Here is a 26436-nt window from a genome sequence, read left to right as displayed (position 1 = left end):
AAATTTCCCTGGGTTGATTTTTGTTTGAGGGAAGTAGAAGTCCCCCTCAGGGACTGTGACACCTGTTTTGGTTTCCTAAGGTCCTCTTTCCTTTCTGTGTTCCATGTTGTCTGGGTATTTGCTCCTTCAAACTAAAACTTCACTTGTGGATAAGAGAAGCCTCACGTACTATAAATATAAGATAGAGGGACACCAGACTAGTGGCCAGTGTATTTTCTGTGTGATTCCAGAAGCCCTCCTTCTTTCATTGAGCACAGCAAAGAGGAGATCCTGATCCTAAGATCAGCTTTGTTCTCAGGTGCAGGAGGCTCTCATAGATTTCGTTGTTAAATCTCACAACAATGAACTGTATCCCATAACTAACTTCCCTTTTAGTCCAGATTTCCAGGTTTTTTTTTGTTTTATTTTGAGGGCAGTAACTTCATCATGGTGGTAACCTAATGACATTTTAATGGGAAAGTTTTGTTCATTCACAGCATGAGGAAATGAAGAACACAGAACCATATTTAAATTATGTTTTTATGTAGGGAAAATAGGGCATCTGGTTCATCAAGAATTTATAGCTACTTTTAATTAAAAATTACGCAAAATGCTTTAGCATCCCTTTATTCCTCCTTAACAGTTATTATCATGTGCAAGATATTTATTGAGTACCAGCTAGGTGCAAATCATTGTTTAAAGTGCTATGGAAGTTTTAAAGCTACCTTAATAGTAATATAAAAAATATTTAACCATTTAACCCATTTAGCGAGTCCTTTAAATAACTCAGGTACTCTTCTAATCTCCTTAAGTATCTTATCTTGTTTGATCTTCAAAAGAATCACTTGTGATTCTTTTTTGCATTTTCCATTTTCTCGCCCTTCTCATCTTAAACTGGCTTCCCACCCATCATTCTGCCGGTAACTAGTGTTTTTCAGTCATCCTCCTTGACTTCTCAGGAACGTTCGTTGCAATTGATTATCATGCCTCTTTAATTTTTTTTGACTGTTAGTATACATCACACCCTTCTAACTTTACTCTCTCTAGCCATCCCTTCTATTAGATTGAACAGTACAGAAATTTCAAGTCGTCTTAGTTTATTTTGTGTTGCTATGACAGAACACCTGAGACTGGGTAATTTATAAAGTACAGAAATTTATTTTCTTAGTTGTGGAGGCTGAGAAGGGCAAGATCAAGGTGCTGGCATCTAGTGAGGGCCGTTTTGCAACATCCTCACATGGCAGAAGGACAAGAGAACAAAAAGTGAACCCACTCCTGTGATCCCTTTTTATAACGGCATTAATCCATTCATTAATGAGACCTAAGCACTTCCCATTAGGCCACACCTCCCAACATTGTTGCACTGGGGATTATGTTTCCAACATGTGAATTTCTGAGGGACACATTGAAACCAGAGCACAGGCAGTCAATTGTTTTTGTCTACAAAATGACATTTTTCTATGGTTTCACAGGAAGAGGAATCCTCCTAATACAGTCTATAAATATTGGCATTCTCTCTTCTTTTCTCTTCATTCTCCTCCTCTCCTAAGCAATCTCATGTACATTTGCAACTATACGTAAACAATCTAGAATCTGTATTTTTGGCTTAGACCTCTTTTCTGACTCCAAATTCTAATTATATACCCACGGTCTATTTGACATCTCCTCTTGGATTTCTCAAAGACATCGCAGAATCATCATCTTGATCTTCCTCCATAAATCTGGTTCTACTCCAGTTATCCTGATCCAGTGACTGGCGCACCTTTACGCAATTGCACAAGCCTGAGTACTCCCTCTTGGCTCCTTGCTGTTTCTCCTGTCCCATATCGAGTCCAGCACCAGATCCTGTTGCTTTTACTTCTAAATTAGGTCTTGTCTTGAATCCATCTGTTTCTCTCCCTGTCCACTCCCCTCCTAGTCCAACTGGACGGTTACAGTAGCATCTGAATGGTGCCCCTTCGTCTACACCAGCCTTGCCGCTACCTCCGACCTGTTCTTCATACTGTGACCAGAGTGAGCTTTTGAAATCAGAATCTTCAGCCATGCCTCACTTCATCCTGCTAACCCAGACATGTCCACTGTTTTCTTTTTCTCATAGGCTAAAGGGCACATTTCTTTGCAGAGACTGTTGGGCCTGCAGGGTGGCCCTATCTACCTCCTCAGCCTCTTCTCCCTTTCCTGCTGCCTTCCTTGTCGTTCCTGGGGTCACACTGCTCTTCTCTGAGTTCCTCATAGCCTCCGTATTCCCTACAGCCTGGGGCCTTTGGCCATGCAGTGACCATTCCTTTGCCTAGAATGTTTTTCCTCCTTTTGTTTTGTCACTTAGCTTCTGCTTGTGTTTTAAATTTTATGTGTCACTTCCTCAGTGAATCCTTCCCTCTCTTTCCTGACTAGGTTAGATCTCCTATCATGAAGGTCGTTTTCTTTGAGAATCCTCAGTCACAATTTTATGTGGATTTGTGTGGTTCTCTCCTGTGTGTATCCTCATAACTCTCAGTTAAGTAACACTGAGCTCATTTTATAGATGAGAAAACTGGGCAGGTGATTTGCCTGAGATCATTCAACGAAAAGGTGACTGAGCTGTGAGTCGGCCCCAAATCTGTGTGACTCTGTATTTATTAATGTCAGGTTTAATCATGAGAAACAAAAACACCTAAAATAACATAAGCTTACATAAGATAGTTGTTTTTCTTTGTCACATAAATACTGCCCCAGGGTGGTATCAGAAACCTTGGCTCCTTACGTGGTGTTTCTCTGCTTTGTGTGGTCTTGACCTCCTGGTCCAACATAGCTTTGTCTGGGGCCAGGCAGCAGCGTGGATGAGGAGACTAAGGAGAGGAGGAGGCACATGCGACGGTCTCCTAAGATTTTCAGAAGCTGCCATAGGACGCTTCTGTTGAGGTCCCATTGGCTAGAATTCAGTCTCTTGGCTACATAAACAAGAGAGGCTGGAAAATGAAGTCATTATTCTGGGTGATATGTGCTGGCTAAAGAATGAGGTTTCTATGACTGCAGGTAGAGAAGCAGTGTGTACTGGGAAATTACAAGTAGTCTCTGCATGGATTCTGAAACTGTGTTCTTAATCACTGGGCAATAAATCCCTGGTCTCAAGGATATCCATTTTATTGGGGAAACAAAATGTAAACAAGTGAAAAGTTAACAGTAAAAGAGAAATAGCAGTAAAGTACAGAATAGAATGGTACCAAGCGTGTGGCATGTATACAGGAATGCCGGATGAATTTTGGTAGTATCCAGGAAGGTTTTAAGTGTTAAATGGACGTGACCGTGCATAACCATGAATCACCTGGTAAGAAAATTATTCCCTTTTAAAATAACTTTCAAATTTTCTGATTATATCAATACCTGATATTAGCTAGTGTTTGCCACCAATCTAATGCTGGTTATAGGAAGATTACTTTTTAAGCTCATTGTAAGTTTGCCTTCTGGTTCTAGGTCTTTTCCTCCCTAGTGAGTCTTAAACGTGGTTCCTTTTGGTGGTGGTGAAAGCTTTGACCAAAAGGCTATCTCTCTCTCTATTCTGGGATATTTCTGCATTGCCTGCTGCTGAATGCTGGGCTTCTAACTAATCCTTAGAGAAGAATCTATCAATTATTAAAATATTACACCAAAATGCTTGCAATTCTGATCTTTTGTGCTTTTCTTCCTAGAGGATACACATTCCAATAGTAAGCCATGGAATGTTAGGTCATAGTAATGACTGCTTTTCTGTGATTGTTAGGCTGACAGTAAAGCGGTTTCTTAGGAAGACACATGGAAGACTCAAACCCTTTTGCAGTTTCTGAAGATGATGGTCTCATTCCATTATGATACTAGGTCCTATAGGTAAGAGCTTCTCTCTTTTTCTTCTGTAACGTTAATATCATGTAATGGAAGTGGTCCATATGGGTCTTGTCTGACTCTGCCTGTGGCAGTGGTCACACAAATAGAACCAGATCATAATGACATAAAATGAGTAATTATTGGGAATTTTGACACAGCCAAAGAAAGAGAATCATGTGTGGTAGGCCTGGTGTAAGTAGAAAACTAGCTGATGGATGAAAGAGCTGTATCTGCCCCATTGAGGTAATACCGCATCCAAACTAATTTTTGAAGTGAGAACAGTCTGCTTCTGCTTCTGTTAGAGTTGTAGCATCACTAAGATTGGTGTAGAGAATTATGCTGGAGTTTTCCTAGAGGGCCCCACCAGTGTTAAGGAATGGTCGTGAAACTTGTCGGATTTGCTATATTTATCTCCTCCTCCTTTCCTGAAGGCCCAGTGAAATAACCACTAGGACAAAGAGAACAGGAGAGGAAATCGTTGATAAAGAGATTTCAACAACTTAAAAGACAATGCATGACTATGTTGATGGCCTAAATGGAGCAGAGGTAACTTTAGTCCAAGGTCTGCAGAAGGGGAGAGTAAGTTGCCTGATGCCAGAAAACTCTGAAAAGGCTCAAGACATGGAGGTACCAGTTTTTGCATAAGGCAGGGGTGAGATGCCATGATAAAACAGATCTTAAGTGAGAGTTTTAATACGGAACTGGTGGGACCCTGTAGCTTCCTCCCTTGTTTTTAGAATATTGATTGTAAGAAGATTTTTCTCTGGATAAACTGAATGGTCCAGAGAAAAGATCTCCACACCTTGACATGTGAAGCTTTCTGCAACTAGAAGGCCAATTTGTCTCTTGGTTACTTTACAGCAGAGCTCGCTGATCAGTGGAGCCTTCAGGGCTATAAGTCACACACACTCACATAGCATTTCTAGCCAACTTTTGACTTCTTCCTTCTTAAATATGGCTGGACAGCCCCCAATCCCAAGATAGTTGAGGAAACTCTCTAACACAAAAAAAGAGAGAGACCAAAATAAATAGAGGGAGGAAGCCAAAGAAAACAGAGATATCAGGGATCAGAAGGGAACTTGAAAAGCACCACTAGTGTTAAGAAGATACTGCATCCTAAAACAAGAACAAGATGAAAAATAATCAGAACTCTCAGAAATTAAAAATATGATAGTCAAACTAAAAAGTAAGTCAGTAGAAAGGCTGACAGGTTTTAGGAAAAGAAGAAAGCCAAAAATTAGAATAGAAATACAAGTTAGGAGAGGAATGAGTGACAAATTAGAGAATCAATCTGGAAAATCCAACATCTGATAAATACGAGAACAGAAAAAAAGAAAGGGAATTGTCAAAAGAAGCAATAGAAGAAAAACTGCCAAATTGATAGATTTGTTTCCAGATTGAAAAAACCCCATAAGTAATCAGCACAATGAAAATGAAAGGACCCTACTGAGTACCCCAGGCAAACCAATGCACATCATCAAGGATCAATTTCTTTTCTAAATGTAGCTGTGGTATCACATTTCTTATTAGTTGCTCCTGTCCATCCTAGAAGGGACCACAATGTACTATTAGAGCAAGAGTCATATCTGTCATTTAAGTTCATTGAGTTTGGGAATCATCAGTCATCTTGTAGCTAGTTTCTCAAGGTAAAATATCCCTTATGGTTCTTTGGTTATCTTAATTATTCATCATCAAACATAATGTCCCCGTTTGTAAATTGGATTTCTTTTTATTCTTTATAGTGACTGGAGGGGGAGTTGAGAGAGAGAGAGAGAGAGAAATGTGAAATGAGAAACTTTTTTCCTACCTTTTTGAGAAATAAATTTAAGCATTTTAAGAAAGGGATAATAGCTGATATTTGGGAATTGGAATGGATAAACACATTCAGGTTTTAAAAACTCATGCTCATTTTTGAGCTGTGATCTGAATATAATTGGTTGCAACTGAATATCTTCCTGATCAAAAAGGGTTGGGGAAAAATAAAAGGAACTCACCTAATTTTAGCCTGGAGAAAAATAGTTTTCTTTTTGGCACAATTATTCCAAGCCAATAAATTGTTAAAATGATATATTATTATGGAACTTAGTCATAGAAGATCGTTTGATTTGGGCTTAAAATGTGATGCTTGCTACAAAACAAGGTGACCATTCGAGATAATTTTCTGTGGACTGTATAGCTACTATTTTTTCCCTCCTTCAATCTTCTTTTGAAAAAATAGGATAGAGAACAACTTACCTGTAGTCCACTCAGTAGCCTGATTTCAGAGCTTAAAGTTGTTAAGCTCTTAGGAAAAGAGAACAAATCAAACAGGCTGAGTCTATGCTGTAAACTGAAATAACTTGTCAGAGTGGGCTGGGAGTCTGAGGGTCATTAAATAATCTACAAATGACCCATCAATTCTAAGATTTTATGATACTATGACTATTCTTTATAATAGTCATTAAAATAATATATTAAAAATAAATTGAAGGGGATCATTGGCTGTATATGGAGGACTGTCCTCTTCCAGAATTAAATGGCAATTAGATGAGGAGCCTGCCCCCTGGGAGTGTGCCTCCCGCCTGGGGTTTTTCTGCCTCTGCATATGGGGTAGTGCTTATAAGCCTGGCATTATATTAATAGTTACTTGTATACTTTTCTCACCCCACTGGAGATGGTTAGCCTCCCTGATGGTTTCCTTGCTTACCCCCTTGCCGGCTTATATTCTTAGCATAGCAGCTGCAGTGATCTTTCTGTCTTGTCAGATCAAGTCCTTATAATGGGTTGAAAATCCTGTAATAGGTGCTAAAGAGGATAGAAAGCTGAAGCTATATAGCTTCTGCCTGCAAAGAACTTACCTTCTAGTTGAGAAGATGAGAAAGAACTCTGTTCCAAGTTAAGAGTGTTAGGCAACAGTAGGAGGTCCACTTTATGTGTTATATAGAGCATTATTATAAAACTAATCCTCTGGGTCGTAATTGCCATAGGAGTATAGAAGAAATTCCTTTGGGCTTCTGGTAGTCAGGGGAAGTTTTTATGAAGTGATATTTGAAATAAAATTTATAGGGATGTTTTGGATAGATTAAGGGACTGAGTGGGGGATTTAAAGGCAGTAATTGCCTAAGTAGAAGTGCAGACATTGGAAAATTCAATATCTTCAGGGTAGACAGTGAATAAATCACAGTGCAACTGAAATATGGTAAGATAGTATTTTATATAGGTCAGTGATTTTTCCAATTTTTCTTTTTAAAGCTACCACTCTTTTGTCAAACAAAATATTACCTGGTAGTTCAACATATTGAATGAGAATTGTAGTTTCTGAGGATGAAGCAGGAGGGGGCAGGGGGTGGTTGGCATCTGTGCCTGGGTTGTCCCTCAGTCCTAGACTGGTCTTTGAGGCCCTTTCACCAAACACAGGGCTCTGAAGAAGACAGCTGAGAAACCGTATGTTTCAGGGGCAGCTTGGTGGGAAAAGGAAAACTGGCTCCTTTGGGTCAGTTGGTACAAAGTGTTGAATGCCAGTTTTGATCTTCTTGTTTAGACAATGGGGTGGTATAGAAAGTGTTTGATCAGAACCTATTATAGAGTGCTTCAGGAAGATTACAATGGTGGTGGTGGGTGCAGTTTTTGTGCTTTGTCCCTCTCCCCACTCTGCAGCATGATCCTTAGAATACCCAGAGAGGGTAGAGTGTTTTACTTTTTCAGACTGAAGAGCAAGGTATGTGTGGCCAAAAATAACTTTTGCAGAGAAAGATGTGAGGGCCAAGTGGTGAGCACTGGCCAAGGTTAAATAGTAGGACCGCTATGAAAGCGCTCTGATAGTTACAAAAAGCTATTGTGTAAAATGCTAGAATCTGTGAGTTAGAATTAATAGCCCTGAAGCAGAAATACTATGGAAGAACAGGGAAGAGTTGGTGGCCTTGAACAGAAGAGACCAGTTTGGCCACGTGTGTGTGTCTATGCATGAGGGTTCTGAGAGCATGAGTTTAGCTCTCAGATTAGTAATCATGACCAGCCGGCTCGCTGTTTTCCTCTCACTCTGATGACCTTCTTGATTTCCTATGACAACTCTTAGTCAGCTCTTGCTCCTTTAAAAGAGGCTGGAAGTCTGAGATCAGGGTGTCAGCACACTTGGGTTGGTGAGGACACTGTTCCTGGCTTGCAGGTGGCCGCCTTCCTGCTGTGGCTCACCTGGCCTTTCCTCATCCTGTTCTTCTTATTAATATATAAGGGCACTAATCCCATCATGAAGGGGCTCACCTTTGTGACCTAATAGAAACTTGGTTACCTCCCAAAGTCCCCACCTCCTTGAAGCTAAGGGCATCAACATATGAATTTTGAGGGAGCACAGACAGTCAGCCCGTGACAACCTCCTTTCCCGCTTCCATGACGTGTGTAGAGCAGGAAGGCGATTCTGCAGCACGTGTTCCAGAAGAATGGCTGACTGAAGCTGGGATGCTGCCACCCACAATAGCTTTCCTGTGTCCGCTGAGCTGCAAGGATGAAGCACAGACGTGTGATGCTCCGAGAAGGAGAAACAAACCCAGAGAGACAGCAGCATGAAAAGATGGTTTGATAGAGATGGTACGAGGAAGACCTGAGTACACCAGATGTTCCCCTTCCTCTCAAACGGGTGATCACTGGATGACTCCATCCGCTGCCACCATGCCTTCCTGTCACTGGCTGTGCAGGCGTGCATTCATTCCTTAGTTTGTCTTTTTGTCTGAGTCCCGGGTATGTGAGTCTTTGCTTGGTGTGGATTTGGTGAGGAGGCAGAGAAGTCAAGAAACCAACAAGGTAGTTGGTTCAGTGTTTCTGTGGGGAGGAGAACTGGGACTGGGGTGAGATGCCTGCCCTGGGAAACTAGGCTGAAAAATTATTTCTGTCCATTGGAATGTTAGAGTTTTTCATCTTGAGCCCCAGGCCCTGCAGAGACATGTCCAGGCCTGATTACAGGAAATATCCCAGGACAATAGGGTATTTCCCCCATTAATGGAGTTATTGCCTCCCCTAGATACTGAGTTACCAGACAGAGAGTGGACCATGGCTTGGTAGCAGAGCAGTTGGGTGTCCATTGCCCTAGACCCTGTGTCCTGGAAGACTTCCCGCATCTTCTTAAACCAGCGTGAGGTTCTGCTGGCCTGTAATGTAGGGCAGCTCCGGAAGCCCCTGCCTCTGACCCGGGAGGCCATAGTCCAGAATCATCACTGTGGTTTGCGCTGCAGTGGAGAGAGCCCTCCGCACAGTCTGTGCTAACTTTGGAGGTCTGGCGGCTTCTGGAGGAGGAGAGGGTGAAGGAGGAAGTTGGGAAGCATCCTCTATCCTGATATTTCATTTAGCCCAAAGGATTTTAATTTTTACTTTATTTTTATAATAAACACAGGAAAATTGATTTTTTGGGGATGTAATTGAATTTAAGCCTTTGTATAGATTCATGTATCCACCACCACAACCATAGCATTAGAACTCTTCTATCACCCCTAAAATCTCCCTGATCACTATCCCTTCATAGTCACAACCTCTCCCCACCCCTAAGCCTTGGCAACTAAGGGTATGTTCCATCACTATAGTTTTGTCTTTTTGGAAAGTGTCATATGACTAGAATCATACAGTATGTAAACATTTGAGACTGGCTGCTTTTATTCAGTTTAATGTCTTTGAGATACTTCCAAGTTTTGTTTGTATCAATAGTTCATTCTTTTTTATTTAAAAATTTTTTTTTACATTTCAACCAATTCACCTGTAATTTTATGTAGCAACAGCATATCACACATGAACTATGTATTTTCCTTTTTATTTTCGAGTAGCATTCTGTTATATGAATGTACCACAGTTTATCCATTCACATTGTGGAAGGATATTTGGGTTGTTTCTAATTTTGGTGATTATAAATAGAGCTGCTAAATACTCATATGCAGGTTTTTGTGGGAACGTAGGTTTTCATTCCTCTAGGGTAAATACCTAACTGAAATATTGCTGGGTTGTATAGTAAGTTTATTTTTAACTTTATAAGAACCTACCGAACAGTTTTCCAAAGTGACAGTGCTATTTTATATTCCTGCATTAATATACGAGAGGTCCAATCACTCTGCATCCTCACCATTGCTTTGTATTGTTAGTATTTTATAATTTTAGCTATTCTAATATGTATGTAGAAAACATGTGGTTTTAATTTGCATTTCCCTAATAGCTAGTGATATGGAACATTGTTTTATGGGAGGCCATTATTCCAGACTTGAGGAATAGCGTATTGTCTTAGGGAGCTGTAATTAGGTCTGGATGTGTTTCAGTAGGTCCTGAGGCTTAAGATACTGACTTCAAAAATTCCAGTGGGCAGAAATAATTTTTTAGCCTAGCTTCCTAGGCATGTGTCTCACCTTGTCTTAGTTCCTCCTGTTAGCAACACTGCACCAGTTACCAACATTTATTGGTTTCTTTTCGTGTGCTTATTTGCCTTCTGTGTATCCTCTTTGATCAAGTGTCTGTTTGAGTCTTTTGCCCGTTTTTTACTTGGCTTGTTGTCTAACTGTTGTGTTTTGAGAGATCCTTATATATTCTGGATAGATATCTTTTGTTAAGTGTATATTTGCAAATATTTTCTGCCAGTCTCTTGCTTATCTTTCATTCACTTCAAACTGACTTCCACAGAGCAAAAGTTTTTAATGTTCATGAAGTCCAATTTATCTTTCTTTTATGGATCATGCTTTTGGTGTCATGCCTGAGAATTTTGTATAGTTCAAGGTCACAAAGATGGTCTGTTATGTGTTCTCCTAAAAGTTTTGTAGTTCTACATTTAAGCCTATCATGCATTTTGAATTAATTTTTGCATAAGGTATGAAGTTTGTTGATTTTTTTTTTTGCCTTGTGTAGTCACATCTCACTCTCAATAGTTCATTCTCTTTCCCTAACACTTTTGACTTTAGATTTCCAGTAGAGTTGGAGAAAACCTGCCTCAGATTAGATTGTTGCTTCATAGGGGAAGAATCCCAGGATTAGGCCCAATGTCGGAAATCTGGTGATTTTGCAGTTCTTAGTGGGGGTTTTCTCCCCTGTTTTCACCCTCATTTCTGAAATGTCCCCTTACTCTGGTTAGGTCCATGTTCAAATCTCATCTGCCTCCCAAGGCTCCTCCTGTGCATTCCAGTCTCTGTGCAGCAGTCTCATTTCTGCATAGTGGTTGTGCTTGGTAACTGCACCTGTGCTCATGGGGAGGAGATAGAAGATTCTGAAGGGAACTCAGATGAGGTAAAGCAGGAGCTGCCAAACCCTGGCTTCTGGGTCAAATCTGGCCCACTGCCTGTTTTTTATAAATAAATCTGTATTGGAACATAGCTATACTCATCTACATATTTTATGGCTGTTTTTGTTGCTACAGTGGTAGAGTGGCTTATTTGCAACAGAGACCACATGGCCATCAAAACATAAAATATTTACCATCTTGCCTTTTACAGAAAAAAATTTGCTGACCCCTCAAGTCAAGGCTGGTACTGGGAATGAGTTGGAGTAGGGCACTTTGCTATGCTGAAAACAGTCCTGTAGAAAACAAAGGATACCAGTGCTTTTCCTACATAGACCATGCTGGCATTTTTTCACCCAAGTTATTTGTTGTTACAGGAATTTGGAGGAAGTAAGATCTCGTGCAGCCTTGGAGTAACCTAGTGGTGATGGGCTGAAAGGAAAGATGAGATGGAGTGGAGATCATGTGGTGCTTCAGTCAGCTCCAGTGGGGCACAGACAGACACAGGGAATCAGGAGTGATGTGATGGCCAGCATTGACCTCTGACCCCTCTTGCCTCTTGGTTTCCATGGTCTGCTACACCTTGCTCTAAGTCAGTGGTCCTCAGCCTTGGCTACACATTAGAGTCACCTGGGGAGCTTTAAAAAAAAAAATCCTAGTGTCCAGACTGCATTCCACACCAATTAAATCAATATTTCTGGGAGTGGGATTCAGATATGAATATTTTTTAAACTTTTCCAGGTGGTTCTAGTGTACAGCCCAGGTTGAGAACCATTGTTCCACTTCACAATCCCTTAGACCCCGAGGAAATATTGCCACCTACTGACAGTAGGTAATTATTATGCTTTGAAAGATTTCCCTCCCTTCTGAACTTGTGTTCTAGGTACTGTATTTTTATCATTTAAGTATTAGAGTTACATATTAGAGTTTTATCATTTGTATATTAGAGTGTGATTTTTGGCCATGTTACAGTGGTTGTTCCTGAGAAACACCTTGTCTCAATTTTTATGTAGCTCAGAATGTTGACTTACACAATTAGTAGGAATCATTGAATTTTAGCACTGAAAAAAACCTTAGCGATCATTTGTTCAAACAGCTAACATATCCAAATACCTTTTTGGACTTACGTACTCCGGCTCTAGAACCTTGCTGCTCAAAGTGTGGTCTGTGGATCGGTAGTGTCAGCGTCATCTGAGACCATGTTAGAAATGAAGAACCCTCAGCCTGCAGAATCTGTGATTTGACAAGGTTCCCAGATGATTCATATGGACCTTAAGAGTGAGAAGCACTGCTTTAGAGAATCATATTAGTGGATGCTTCTGGGAGTAGATTTCGGTTTCATTGTAAGAAACTGCTTTTCAGAGACAGCTGCCAGTATTCTGTTAGAGGCTGAATGATTGCCTGACAGAGACAACACTGGGATTTCTGAGAGCCTTCCAATTCTGATTTTATTATTGTCCTCCTCCTCCTCAAATAGCTTCTTCAGTGTCTCTCAAGAATTACCTTCTTCATCATACTTTCCATTATACCATGAATATGCATTGGGGCCATCAGTTCTGCCTACTGGGGTTTCTCTCCCTTGCACCCTTAAATCTGGAACTTTTATTATCCTAATGGATGATTGCAAGCACAAGCTTTCCAAATTTACTCTTATCTCTTGTTCATGGTGCTGATGGGTCTAAGCTCACCCTACCCTTAGAGGGGAAGAGTCAATGGTTAAAAGACTTGGGAAGGACTAGGAAAAGAAGTCACACATGAATGGCTACATGACCTCTAAATTCCCTTCTAACTTGTATTCCCTGATTCTCCGGTGCAAGATAGAATTTTTCAAGCTAGAACACATCCTTTGTACTCACCTGTGCTGTCATTGTTGAAAGCTATTGCCACCTTTCAGGCAAGGAATTTAGAGGCCATTTCCTTATCCTACTTCTCAATCTATACAGTGATTTCATCTAGACATTTTCTTTATTCTTACAGCCCAGTGCTTGAAACATGTTTCTGGTCTTTCCCTGGATTTCTTGTTTCCAGTGTCTCTCCTTTCTCAGTCCTCAGCGCTGGTGCCAAGATTATGTTCAACATTTGCCCATCTATTTTTCACTCTTTTTAAAACCTGTATGTATGATTACCCTCCTTTCTATGCAAAACTGTAGCAAGATCTTTTCTGCTTCAGAACCCTCCCCCATTTGCCTGCATCCTTTCTCCCTTCCATCCCCTTGCCTTGCTTCTGAGATCGACCTGGCCTCACCAACTCCTTCATTTCTTTGTTGCTGTGCATTTCCCTACCTTCTCCAGTGTGCCTGCCCATGTGACTCTTCCTATAAGGGCTCTGAAAGTTTACATTATGTTGAGTCATATTTAGTGCTGGGAAGGCTCTCAGATATGATAAACCTAATACCCTCACTTCACAGAAGGGAAGAGTGATACCCAGAGAGGTTAGGTGGCTTGCTCAAGGTCACACAGCTAAACATGCAAATGCTTGCTGTGCAGTAGCATTACTGTTCAGTGTGGCTTCTTTGAGGACTTCATAGTACTTCATGTAAACTGTTTCATTCAGCTTCACGAGGTGAGTGTGGGATGTGTTTGGTGGATAGTGAGAGGTCCTCGGAGGTTATAAAACATAATTGATTGCCTTCTTTCCACGAGAAGAAAATTGAGCCTTAGGAAGACAGAAAGATTCACCATTTGTCTTATGACCATTTTTGGGTCTGAGGAAGAAAACCCTAAATCCTTGATTCATGACTCTACTAAATACTAGAAAAATTTTATTCCTTCCATATGTGTGTGTGTGTGTGTGTGTGTGTGTGTGTGTAGACATGAATCATCATACTAGGAAGTGTATTGTAACTCTCCCCAACCCCCGCCTCTGGAAGACACTTTTAAAAATTGATAATAAATATCTATTATCAGTGCATAATAGATATACATATTTTCAGGGTACATGTGATAATTTGATACATTCATATAATGTGTAAAGATGAAATAGGGTAATTGGGATATCCATCACCTTAAATATTTATCTTTTCTTTATGCTAAGAACATTCTTTTGATGTCTCTTGTCTTTCCACTGGCATGATATATTAACCATTTAGAGAGGAGAGTCTGGGCTAGATAGTAGAAGAGGATGATATAACTGACCGGAGTCAGGTTTATTTTATTATATTTTTAGCTTCTCATCCAACTCTTCTGCCTCTGTTATTACTTAAAGAGAAGAAAAAGGTTTTAAATCTTGGTTTTAATGTGCTGTGAGAGGTGGAGGAAAAGCAACTGAGAGCCATAGGTTATTATTAGTAGTGGTACTCCTCTGGTTCATAAATCACCCTTTCTGGCCCCTTAATCATTTGGGTTGTTGTTCAGCTCCCCGTGACCTGTCAACATGCTCCCAGTTGGAGAAAAGTGATGGCTGTATTCCAGGGCCAGTCTCATCTCCTCTCTGCAGGGAGCAGCTGTCACTCAGGGGCTCCCCAGAGTACACAGCCCCAAATTGCCTGCACTTGAGGCTTGCTGCTGTCGTCCATGCGAGAAAGCCCATTTAATTTGCCCTCTGCCATCGTGGTGGTCTCCCGACTCTGTGAAAGGGCCTCCATCCTACAGAACATCTGTTTAGATGAGCCTCTCGCCCATCTTCCTGATGTTCCAAACAGCAGTGAACTTGAGTATTTCCTACCTCAAAGCCCTCCTTATGTTCAGAAGGCTCCTTAACTATGTTTTTCTGACCTCATTGGTATTTTGTATTTTTCCCAGGTTATTGATTATGTATCCCTGGGCGTGGAACAGGGTAGGAAGCAACAAAAGAAATGAGGGCAGCCAGTGTGATTAGTGTAGGAAAGAATTGGGGGGAGAGATTGCAGGCTTTCCACTGAGAAGCCTGGGGATGTTCCTCATCCTATGTGATTAATTTCCAGTAAGTTCTTACTCCCCTCCTTGGTTCCTATTATAAGATAGGGATGAGTGTCTATGAAGGTGCTCGTTAAACACGTATTGAATGAATGGAGGAATGGATGAATTTTATTTCCTGGGGTCATGATTCTGAACCAGTGAAAAAGACACAAATATTGAGCAACGTAAAGAGCACAGAGCCAAGAGTCAGAAGATATGGGTTCCAGGCACGGATTTTCTGCTAATGAACCTGGGGAAGTCTTTCACCATCTCTGAGATGAAAAGCTTGGTCAACATTTATGATCCCAAACGTTTCAAACAGAAGGATTCCTCTAAAATTTTTTTGATTAAGTATTTCAGACATACAAAATGTATGAAACATAATGTATGGACACCTCGTACCTACCACCCAGCAGTATTCCCTCCCAATATAATAGTTTTGATTTTAGTGACTTTTGATTTAGAAAATGGACAACAGCAAATAGCACTGTCACTTTCATTAAGGATCCATATTTTGTTACAATAATAGCTACACTTAAAAACTAGTGCATATATGATCAAGACTCATTAATTTAATTTCTGCCATTTCTTGATGTATAGTAACCCTTCTAACATGCATCCATAGCCCAGAGTAGTATTTCTGAACAGTGTCATCTGTATTATCACATTAAAAAAAAAAAAAGCCAACTTTTGGCTCTACTCCAGATCTGCTGAATGAACATGTCTAAGGCCCGAGTCTAGCATATTCTGCCTTTTTATCAGGTATTCCAAATGGGATGTAGAACTTGTGTTTTACATTCCCCTTGGTCTACAGACTTGGGTGATATTTCAATTCTATACCTTATGATACAATGACAATGAATATTCCTTTAAAAAGTAGCTTCTCTGGTACCTTTTAAGTGTTTTGCAGATTATAGAGATTTTATTTATACCCAATTTTCAATAATGTGTGGCTAAAATAAGATATGCTTATTGACTGAGGCAGATAGATGGGAAATAAATTTATCTATACAGTGTCTCCAAGAATCCCTATAGATATTCTAGAATTTGAATTCAGTACCAACTTTGGTCTTGGTCTTGCTGGCATTTTTGAGATGTCATATAAAGGAATAGTACAAGTCACTGAGCCTACACATCAGCGTCAGGGACTGTCATAGCTCTTGGACACCCTGTCCTCCAAATTCTGATTCCATGGGCACAGGATCTGGGACTTGAGAAAGCTGGGAACCCCAGAGAACAGAAGTTCATCTACATGATCATCCTCCTGTTCATTACTCTGTGCTGTGAATGATTGTAAATGGCCTTGACTGATAATGGCAGCTCTACCTTATTTTATGTAAAGGAGCATATATCAAGTGCAGAAAAAGTGCTCAGCACTGTGTTGCAGAGTATGAACCATTTAACGAAGATCAGATGTACCATGGAATGGAATAAAGGTTTTAATAACTTAATTGTTAATTAATTAACTTCTGGAGGGCTTATTTTACCCTAGTGAACAGTGTCATCATTTCTTGGACTCTGTGGATAGCCATTGTCAACTGTGTTCATTAATTTATTTGACATTCATTTATCACCCTCATATGTCCTGGTGCTATTTTCTTGTATAGAAGTATATGTAAGTCACAATTCTTGCTCTCGAGGAGGGTATGGCCTACTGGGTAAATAAATTATCAACCAACCAGTCTGGACTGGATTCCATTGTATGTGTATAGCACATTTTGTGAGTCCATTCATCTGCTGATGAACACTTGGGTTGCTTCCACCTTTTGGCTAATGTGAATACTGCTGCTATGAACATGGGTGTACTCAGATTTTGTATCTTACTACCTAAGTTATTAATATGCAAGCCTCTGTTATCACTTTGCTGATAATAGAGGCTTGCATATTGCTGTAGTAACCAAGTCGATGGGAAATTCCATGGGAGGCTATGGGAAGGGGCTGTTGACCTGGATGGAGGCTTCTCTAGGAAAAGTCTGAGCAAATATTTCCAGAATAAGCAGGAGTTCGCCAGGCAGATAGTGTAGGGAGGGCATTCTAAGCATAGAGAATAGCAAATGCAATTACATGGAGGTATGGAAAAGTGTGGCATGTTTAACTTGCATGTGGGGGAGTTACAGAAATATCCTTTTGCAAGCAGAATTAAAGTGGATTTCCTATGAGAAGAAATGTTATTTATGCAGTGTTTTCAGATTTTGTAGCTTTTTATTGTTGCAAAATATACATAAAATTTATCATTTTAACCATTTTTACGTGTACAGTTCTGTGGCATTAAGTACATTCACATTGTACAGCCATCACTACCATTCATCTCCAGAACTTTTTCATCTTGCAAAATTGAAACTCTGTACCCATTAAACACTAACTTTTCATTACCTCAGTTCCTGGCAACCACCATACTATCTGTCTCTCTGATTCTGACAACTCTAGGGACCTCATTTAAGTGGACTTATAAAGTATTTTCCCTTTTGTTACTGGCTTATTTGGCTTAGCCTAATGTCTTCAAGGTTCATCCATGTTGTAGCATGTGTCAGAATTTCTCTCCTTTTTAAGACTGAATAACATCCATTGTATGTGTATACCACATTTTGTGAATCCATTCTTCTCTTTATGGACATCTGGGTTGCTTCCACCTTTCGCCTATTACGAATAATGCTGCTACTGAACATGGGTGCACTCAGATTTTGTATCTTACTACCTAAGTTCTTAAACTCTCAAATAATAAGGGCAAAAGGACTTCTTGCAAACCCTTTATAAGGTAGTACCTTTGGGTGAGGTGTTTACAGTTTTGTTGTAGAGATGTGCTCACACTCATGAAACCAAGACTATAGGCAGAATATGATTAAAGTGTCCAGCGGCACTGTCAGAGTTCACTTTTAAATTTCCTGTGATCATTTACAGGAAGCAAAGCTGCAAGGTTTCTTCTAGAGAGGTAGTGAACACAGTCAAATATAAGCTGAGGATGTGCAGCACCCAGGCATCACCATTTGCCTTTGCAAATTGAACCTCTCCTCCTGGTGAAGACGCCTCCGAGTGCCTTCACTCCCAAGCAGGTCTTGGCTCACATCTGTAAGCTTTGCAGGGACAGTGGAAGGAGCTGGGCAAAATGAATTTTATGGTTAAGAATAAAGAGACCTGCTTCCTCTGAAGCATGAGAGAATGTATAACTAGCCAAATTATTGCTGGCCAGGGTAACAAAGGAACCAAGGATCCTATAAAAATATATAGATATACACACACACACCTTTTGGTTAAAAATCAGGTATTATCAAATATCTAGGGATTCTTTAGGGAGCTACTCATTGTTGTGAAAATAGACTGTTAAATGTATGGGAGGAACATCTGATAGCCGCCCCCTACTCTCCGCCCCCATCCCTGACTCTAAGAAAGTGATTCCATTCCTTCTGTTTCTGCACCACAGCCTCAAGCCTGGGGCTGGGTCCCTTCATTAGATGCCCATCTCAGCTGTTTCACCCAGTCCACTCTTGCAGACCTCTTGCTTCTCTTTATCAGATGCCCAGTGCCTGGGATGGAGACACATGGGTTTAGGAGGTGGTTTGGAGAGTCAGGAAAAAGGAAGCACTGCAGTGTGAGGAGGTGATGAGAAACTAGGCTGCTAATCTGTCAGCAGCAATACAACTTCTAGCCCACGTTCTTACTCATGTCCCTTGTTGAGTGTTTACTCCTGGCTCCTGTTGGGTCCACTGCCCAGCTTCCCCTTCCTGGTCCTCACTGATTGGCACAGCACACTAAGTTCCAGGGCCACTATTCCAAAACAAGGTCTCAAAACTCTGTTTATGAAGCCCAAACACTTTCTCCTGGTCTTTCCAGTCTGCAGTTGGCATTCCAGGACTTGCATTGTTTTGTGCCCTAAAACGTTGAGTCCTGTAGGGCTTAATCTGTCCTTGCTTGTGGGACTCTGGCTAGCAAAACAAATGTAACAGCTCAGCCTGGCCATGTTGGAGGAAGGGCCAGGTCTGTTGGCACACACTATAGGGCTGGCATGGGCTTTGTGGGAGGCTGGCCTGAGCCACAGACGGTGGCACCAGCAGTCCTGTTTGTTCTTCAGCCCCTGGCAAAGCTTGAGCAGATTGGGTTCCTGTCCTGCAGAACACAGATGCTTCCTTCTGAGCCCACCTGCCCAGGCAGCACTCCACTTTGGAACAGCACAGCCTGGGACAAAGGAGGACTTGTCCCTGAGAGCCCCTTCTCCTCTTTGTTCTCGTGGTCACTCCACTATCCCCGCTCTGTCCAAATTCACTTTCTCTCCCCTCATTGAGCACAAGAGTATGTTGTCCAAGTGAAGCATACTTGCTGTATAAACAAATGGCTTGATGAGAATAAGTACTTAAGTATTTTCAGACACCTGATTTCATTTCCATAGTTTCCAACAGACCTGCAATTTAATTCCAGTTCCTGGTTGCAAAAGGTATGGGACATCTGACCAGGACGCAGGTGTAGCAGATGCAAAGTGTGTCCAACCAAAGAGCCCTGACAAACAGCACTCAGGCAGGACTGGCAGCTGCAATGGGACCTGGAAGTCTATTTCCTTCCTCTCTTGTTCCTCTCCATTTTGAAGCACTCCAGAGCATTCCGCCAGCTTTTATAAGTTACACCTGTGTTGTCACCGTCGTTGAGGTTCTGGGAGAAATCGTTTGGTCATGCTTTTCTGTGCAGTCACTACGCCCACAGACCCTGTGAGAGCCATCTGGGAGTATGTGCATGGTGATCAAATTAGAGGCTGTTTTCCAGTTCCAAAGAGAACGTTTAGTTACATTTTTGAGTTTTCAAGATGAAGGAATTAAAAGTCATGGCCAAGCTTGTCAAAACACTCACTGTAGAAATAGTCACGCTTTCAGATACATAAGCAAGGACCGGGGTGGGCACCTCTTGCCAAGCTTGGGTGAGGGATCTTGATTAAATAAAGGCCCCAGGGAGGGTGAAACCAACCGGGAGGTAGACCAAACAAGACAGAAAGATATGGGCAACTATAAGATTTTTCCAGAAATATAAGGCATTTAACATTATGGCATAGCAGGCAGTATGTTCTCTAAAACTAGGGTTGGGGAGAATGATATAGTGCCTTGTGGAGCCAGGTGCTTGGTATTTCTGCTTTGACTTTGTTGCTAGAAAAAAGAAGTACATTGAGCATGTGTAAGTGTGATATATTAGAAGTGACCAAAGACAATAAAACAGTCGAGGATCGGCCTGTATACGGCAGGTTTTGTTCTCCTCTGGGTGTCCCAGGGACTCTCCTATGCTCTTAACTTCTACCTGAGTTCATCAAAACACACTTTATTCCTTTGGCTGGCAGGAGCAGCCCGGGTTTTAGTGACTTGTTCAGAAGGGAGGGCAGCTGGAAGGTTGTGTTTATTAAAGCCCAAGTGAGTGGAGGTAAATGCAGGTGTGGTCAGGAAGTGTAGCTGGTTCACCCCTCCCAGTAGGCGCAAGGCCAGAGCCAGCAACTTGCAGATTCCCATGCTGGTTCTCCCACCAAGAGGTCATTTTAGTTCATCTAGCACTGCAGTTGAGCAGAATGCTGCAGTCAGGGCGACATGCTGTGAACTGGAGCCGTGTCCCAAATACGTGCCAGTCAGACCAACTCTAGCCTTCACCGTCTGTGGCTGCTCACCTAGAGAGGAATTTGTTATGTAGCTGAGGTCCTGTCCTAAGCCAGACTCCAGTGCAAAGAACTCTTCTCCTCCTCATCCTCTCAGATGTACCCTTCTCTCTCCCCTTTACTCTTTACTCTTAGTTGGCTTTGGGTTTCTGTGCTAAAGCAGAGTTTTCTTCTGTCTCCTGTTTGCTGCTCTGGTTTCTCTTCTTCCAGGCCCCCTTGGTAACAAGGAGAGCTGTTGAAAGGGAGGAGGGAGAAGTGGCTGCCAGGCTGGGGAGTGACATAGGTTGCCTCTACCTGGAGACTTAAATCAGCCATCAGCCAACGTCTGCCGTGACATATATAAAGAGAGATATTTTACCTCAGTTAGCAAGGTCATATCCTTGTCTATAAGAAACAAACAGCCAAGGAGAACATCAACACTAACTCTGTACAACAGATAAGATCAATGAGATTTTAGTGGAAGGGACAGACTTTGACAGTAGGAAGCTCTAAGTTGGGTTCTTAACATCAAAGGATTAAAAGGCATGGCCAAGTGAAAGCTCTGGATTTCTGATGAGATTTTCAAAGTAGGCTATGTTTTTATCTCATTAGGATGGATTAGGTTCATTCCTGTCAACGCCCTAACTATAGAAGGAGGTTGCAGATGCGTGGTCAAAGAGCTGGGGGCCTATTACCAGGCTTGGGTGATAACATGATAGGAGAAGGTCTTCAGTATAAATGTCTCAGAGAAAGGGGGCTGTGGGATGGCTCTGGGTCTTATTTTTCAGTCTGTAGCCAGATGTTTGATTAGAGAGCTTGCTAGTTAAGTTTGCTAGGTGGTGATAGTAAGATGTGGACCAGATGAAATGGTTTCAATAAACTGGAGAAGTACTCAAAATGAAGTTCATTTAGGAAAATGTGGCATTATACCACCAGTTATGAACAGCTACACAGCATAAGAAGTGGCTATGGGCCGGGTGCGGTGGCTCACGCCTGTAATCCTAGCACTCTGGGAGGCCGAGGCGGGTGGATCGCTCAAGGTCAGGAGTTCGAGACCAGCCTGAGCAAGAGCGAGACCCCGTCTCTACTAAAAATAGAAAGACATTATATGGACAACTAAAAAAATATATATATATAGAAAAATTAGCCGGGCATGGTGGCGCATGCCTGTAGTCCCAGCTACTCGGGAGGCTGAGGCAGGAGGATCGCTTGAGCCCAGGAGTTTGAGGTTGCTGTGAGCTAGGCTGACGCCACGGCACTCACTCTAGCCTGGGCAACAAAATGAGACTCTGTCTCAAAAAAAAAAAAAAGAAGTGGCTATGGATGAGCAAATGTGACAGATCTGGGATTGAGGATGAGGCCAGTGTCAACCAGCAGTGTAGGGCTGTGTCAAGAACTGCAAATGAAAGTCGAAAATACAGGCGTTGTGAGGCATTATCTTCCCTTATAACTATCACTGGTCATATCTTTCTTAGGATATCTTCTAGCCACCAAATCTTCAGGCTAATAGGGCCTGAGTAGACTTATAGACTGATTCACAGATAAAGGAATTTGGGAATTGAACTTGTAGAGAACAACTTAGAATTCATAATTATCTCTTAATATGTAAAAAAAAAAAAAAAAAAAAAAAAAAAAACAAAAAAACCTTAATGCAAAGACTAGTGCCAGCTCTTCTTAATCTTCATGGATGAAATGGAATTTCATTAGCATTTGGTTAGACACTTCTACTTGCCTGACAGTGGAAGTCATTAAATGGTAGAATGAGTTATTGAGGGAAGGTTCTGACCTTTTTTTTTTTTTTTTTTTTTAAAGACATACTCTTACTCGTTGCCCAGGCTGGAATGCAGTGGCACGGTCATAGCTCACTGCAACACTGAACTCCTAAGTTCAAGGGATCCTCCTGCCTCAGCCTTCCAAGTAGCTGGGACTACAGGTGTGAATTACCACGCCTGGCGAATTTTAAAAAAATTTTTTTAGAGATGAAGTCTCACTCTGTTGGCCAGGCTAGCCTCAAACTCTTGGCCTCGAGCAGTCCTCCATCCTTGACCTTCCAAAGTGCTGGGATGACAGGTTCAAGCCACCATTCTGATTTTTTTGATGAGATTTTCAAAGCAGGCTATGTTTTCATCACATCAAAATGGATTAGGTCCATTCCTATGTCCCTATCTGATGGCTGAGAGGTGGAATTAAGTGTTCAGAGTCCATTTTCTAACCCAGAGATTGCTCAAGCTCTGTCTGCAGACATCCACCTGTGTTTCCATCCCTGGAGGTGCTCCCTGTCCCCAGGAGCTGCACCAGCTCCCCACCCCTGTCTGTGGTCCTCTTTTCCAGGCCCTAGTCTAGCTGGGGCCGTGCAGATGCACTCATCTAATCTGACTGCACTTCTTTGTTCTCCCTTGCAGTATGAATTTAAAGCCAAGAACATCAAGAAGAAGAAAGTGAGCATTATGGTTTCAGTGGATGGCGTGAAAGTGATTCTGAAGAAGAAGAAGAAGGTAAGTGGCTCTGAACCAGAAACTGAGGTAAAGAGGGAAGCAGGGAAAGTCAGTGTGGGACGGCTTTTCCTTCTAGGCCACTCTCTAGACAGGATCCGTCCCTTATCTGGCGAGCTCTTTTGCTGACCAGGAACAGCGTTGAGAGGCTGCAGTGGAACAGAGAATGAGGCAGGGCCAGTGGCCCGTCGGCTTGGTCTGTCCTGGTGCCCCACATGACAGGAGTCACCTCCCATCATCCCTGTCTTCAATCCACCTTCCCATTGTCATACATTTACCTTTGAGTCTTGCTCTTGGGGAATATGTTCAGTGTAAGTGATCAGAAGTAACAGGGTTCAGTGGGGTCAGGGGATAGAGGAGGCTCCTTCAGTAGCTGTCCCCTGATTGCTGGAGCAGCCCTCAGTCCCACCCCAGGTGCCACACATTCCCCCTGTGCGTCCTTGTGTCCTCCTGTTACAGCTTTTATTTAAATAGACCCTCAAGACCCAGTCACTGCTGTTGTTCAGTGTGTAGGAAGGGTGGGGCATGGCCAAGGTGTGAGGAAGGAAAGGATGATATTGATCCATTCTGTGGGCATTCCTCTGAGTTGGGGTGAGATAAGCAAGTGAGCATATGTTTAAGTCTTGTCTGTTTTGGCTTAGCTGTGTGTGTTGTGGCAGAATAACGTGCCTTGGAAAAACTAGATTTGTACTGGGGGGTGGGTGGGCAATGTATGTTTTCATTAAAAAAAAAAAAAAAGGAAAATAGTTTGGCTGAATGAGGGTATGTCAGAAGAGTCATCTTTTTTTGTTTTTCCTTCCTACTTCTTGACTCTGCTGATACTTTTATTTTTTGATGCCTTTGTTTCACATTTATTGACAGTAGCACCATAGTGTGGTAGTATAAAGACCTCTTGAGCTTCTTGTCTAAGTTGCTCTTAATTCAAATGAAGTCAAGGCCAACCTTGAGTCTGGGGTTGAGGGGAAGAGTGTGGAAGTTATGGAAGGCAAAGACAAATCCATTGTAGTGGGCAACATAAATTTGGAGAATCGTATGGTTGAGAGGGATCTTAAAGGGTAGTTATCTTATCAATCCAAGGACTTACATCTTCTCTATAAGATCCTCACAGAAGAGATTGTCCAATGTGTGACCGGACACCTCCAGTGACCTTCTGAGGCCACCCATCTCATCTCTGGACAGCTCTAGACAGTTACAAAGGCCTCTCATATATTAAACCAAAACTTCTTCTCTCACGTTCCCTAAATGTCTTTAGGGGTGGTTCTAGAAAGTGTTTTATGGCTATGAGGTTGGACGTATATAGGGAAAAAATGGATATACTGTTTATAAAAAACCAACTCCTTCAAAATTCAAAAGTATAGGAAATTTATAATAGCTTATTAAATACCTTTGACTTTATAAGCCTGCACTGTGGGGACCGTGGTCCCCACCTTATTACCCTAGGTTGTCTTTTTTTGCCTCCTCCCCTCCCCTCACACACAGGTCACAGTGGTTGGAGTGTTGTCTTCCCAGGAGTGGCTGAGCAGGACAGGTGCCGAACCAAGCTGAGGTTAAAGAAACTACGGGTGACAACAGTGCGAATGTGACCAGGAAATGTCCTCAGAGGAAAGAATGGGCCAGTGCAGCCCAGGCTCATGACCTCAGAGGAAAGAATGGGCCAGTGCAGCCCAGGCTCATGACTCAGGGGCCAGGCTGAATCCTAGCTTGGCTTTTGTCCCCTGTGGCAGATAGCTTTGCTCAGCCCTGCCTGCCAGGGGAACTGGTGGCTTAGTGCACTCATGTTCCAGCTGATAATGTAATCGCCACTTGTGGGCATTTTCCAGGCTATAGGGTACATTCCACACACGTTATCACTCATCCTGTGATCATTCTTTGTGGACGTTTGTGTCGGTCAGTGTCATGGCACCCTGTCACCTGGGGAAAGTAGCCATACAGATGATGTCCTCACTGAACCACCCATGTCCTCGCCAAGGGCTGAGCTGTTTCAGAGTCAGAAACTCAGACTCATCACTTTCAAAGCTGTGAAACTTAGGATGCTAAGTCATACTGGCAAAGCTCAAAAGAGGCTAATGTCTAGATCAAGAGTTTCTTAATTCTCTCTGAGACATAGAACAGTCTCCCAGACCAGATACGGCAGCTGACAAGTACATTGTCTTTGCATTGGAGGCAAGTGACGTGCAGGCAAATCATTCGAGGGGTGCTGGGCAGTGCAGAAGTGGAGCCAGTCAGCTCATTGTACGACAGGAATGTTTGCTGGCCTTGGGCTCCACAGTGAGTGGATCTGCTGATATTTCTAATGGCCTTGTGGGGCAGATGCTGCTCCTGGGGTCTATTTGACAGCCCATGCCTAGGTGTGCCTCTGTGACTCTCTCACGCCTATATTCTCGCAGCTGACACTCCTAGAACCTGCCCACTCCCTCAGTGCATATGCACTTCTGACGTGATCTTTGTTCACTTTCAATTAGATTACATGTCAAGGCCTGCTGTCCTAGGGGATATTCTGTCCCTTTTGGGTGACTTAATAGAGCTCTGATGTCATCCATCATGGGGCAGCCTCGTAGTTCTTCCCTGAGGGGACAATCTTATTCCCCACCTCACTGTCTCCTCCAGGGTTCGTGTGCCACATGTGGTGCTGTCCCCATTCTGCATGTGAGACAACTGCGGTTAGATGACACAACTCATAGGGCAGCAGTATGCTAAGGTGTCACCTGGGCGAGAAGCCATCCCCCTTGCACTGGACACATGAAAGCTAAGCTAGTATAGTGTCTGCCCGAGGGAGTACGTGGGCCCTGATGACTCACCTTGAAACTCTGTCCTTGGTAATCTCCAGTGTGGGTTCGCCCTCCTGCTGGCCCAGAAAAGAGGTGATTTAGCAGGTCTTTCTCAGATCTGATTCTTCTGATGCCAGGCCTGGGAAAAGGGGCCCTCTCATCTTATTTCTTCCTCCCACGCTTCGTGTCCATTTCAGGACTGTGGCTGTGATTTGGATAATGCCTTTAATCATGGGGTTCATTTTGCACTGCCTCTGACAGATGAATGCACATTAACAGCAATCAGCCTCTTTGTTGTCTGGTTCCCATGTGGCAGTCCTCTTTGAGTGCCACCACCATACTCATACACTTGCTTTCTCTCTTTCTCTCTGCTTAAAGAATTGAGAGGGGGTGAGAGTACACACGTCATCATGTAAATGCACAATTTTCCACGAGGAAATGGAGCAGATTTCAATGAGGGACATCACAATTAGGTTAAGAACTAGAGCTCTTGCCAGGTCACTGTAGGGGTAGAAACAGCCACAAGGCAGCGGTACCATGTGCAGCCTGACGTTCCCTACTGATTAGTCAGCACCTGTGCTGTCCGAGGTGGTAAGCATGTCCTCTCCTCCAGCAAACAGCATGTCACACTGGATTAGTGTGACAGGTTGGAAGGAACCCTCGGCTGAG

At 42.4% G+C, this 26436-nt stretch overlaps 1 protein-coding gene across 3 annotated transcripts in view; it reads left to right on the top strand.

Moving 5' to 3' along the window:
* LOC138390738 (carboxyl-terminal PDZ ligand of neuronal nitric oxide synthase protein) overlaps positions 1–26436 on the top strand; it is a 283588-nt gene that overhangs the window by 166561 nt on the left and 90591 nt on the right. For all 3 annotated transcript variants that reach the window (XM_069480285.1, XM_069480284.1, XM_069480286.1), the window contains exon 3: positions 22910–23002. In XM_069480285.1, the coding sequence (XP_069336386.1) occupies positions 22910–23002 (93 nt within the window). The remainder of the gene's footprint in view (positions 1–22909; positions 23003–26436) is intronic.

This window comes from Eulemur rufifrons, chromosome 8 (genome assembly GCF_041146395.1).
Source record: "Eulemur rufifrons isolate Redbay chromosome 8, OSU_ERuf_1, whole genome shotgun sequence".
Taxonomy (NCBI): domain Eukaryota; kingdom Metazoa; phylum Chordata; class Mammalia; order Primates; family Lemuridae; genus Eulemur; species Eulemur rufifrons.
The sequence above is the reverse complement of the archived record's forward strand: the minus strand, read 5'-3'. Positions and strand labels throughout refer to the sequence as shown.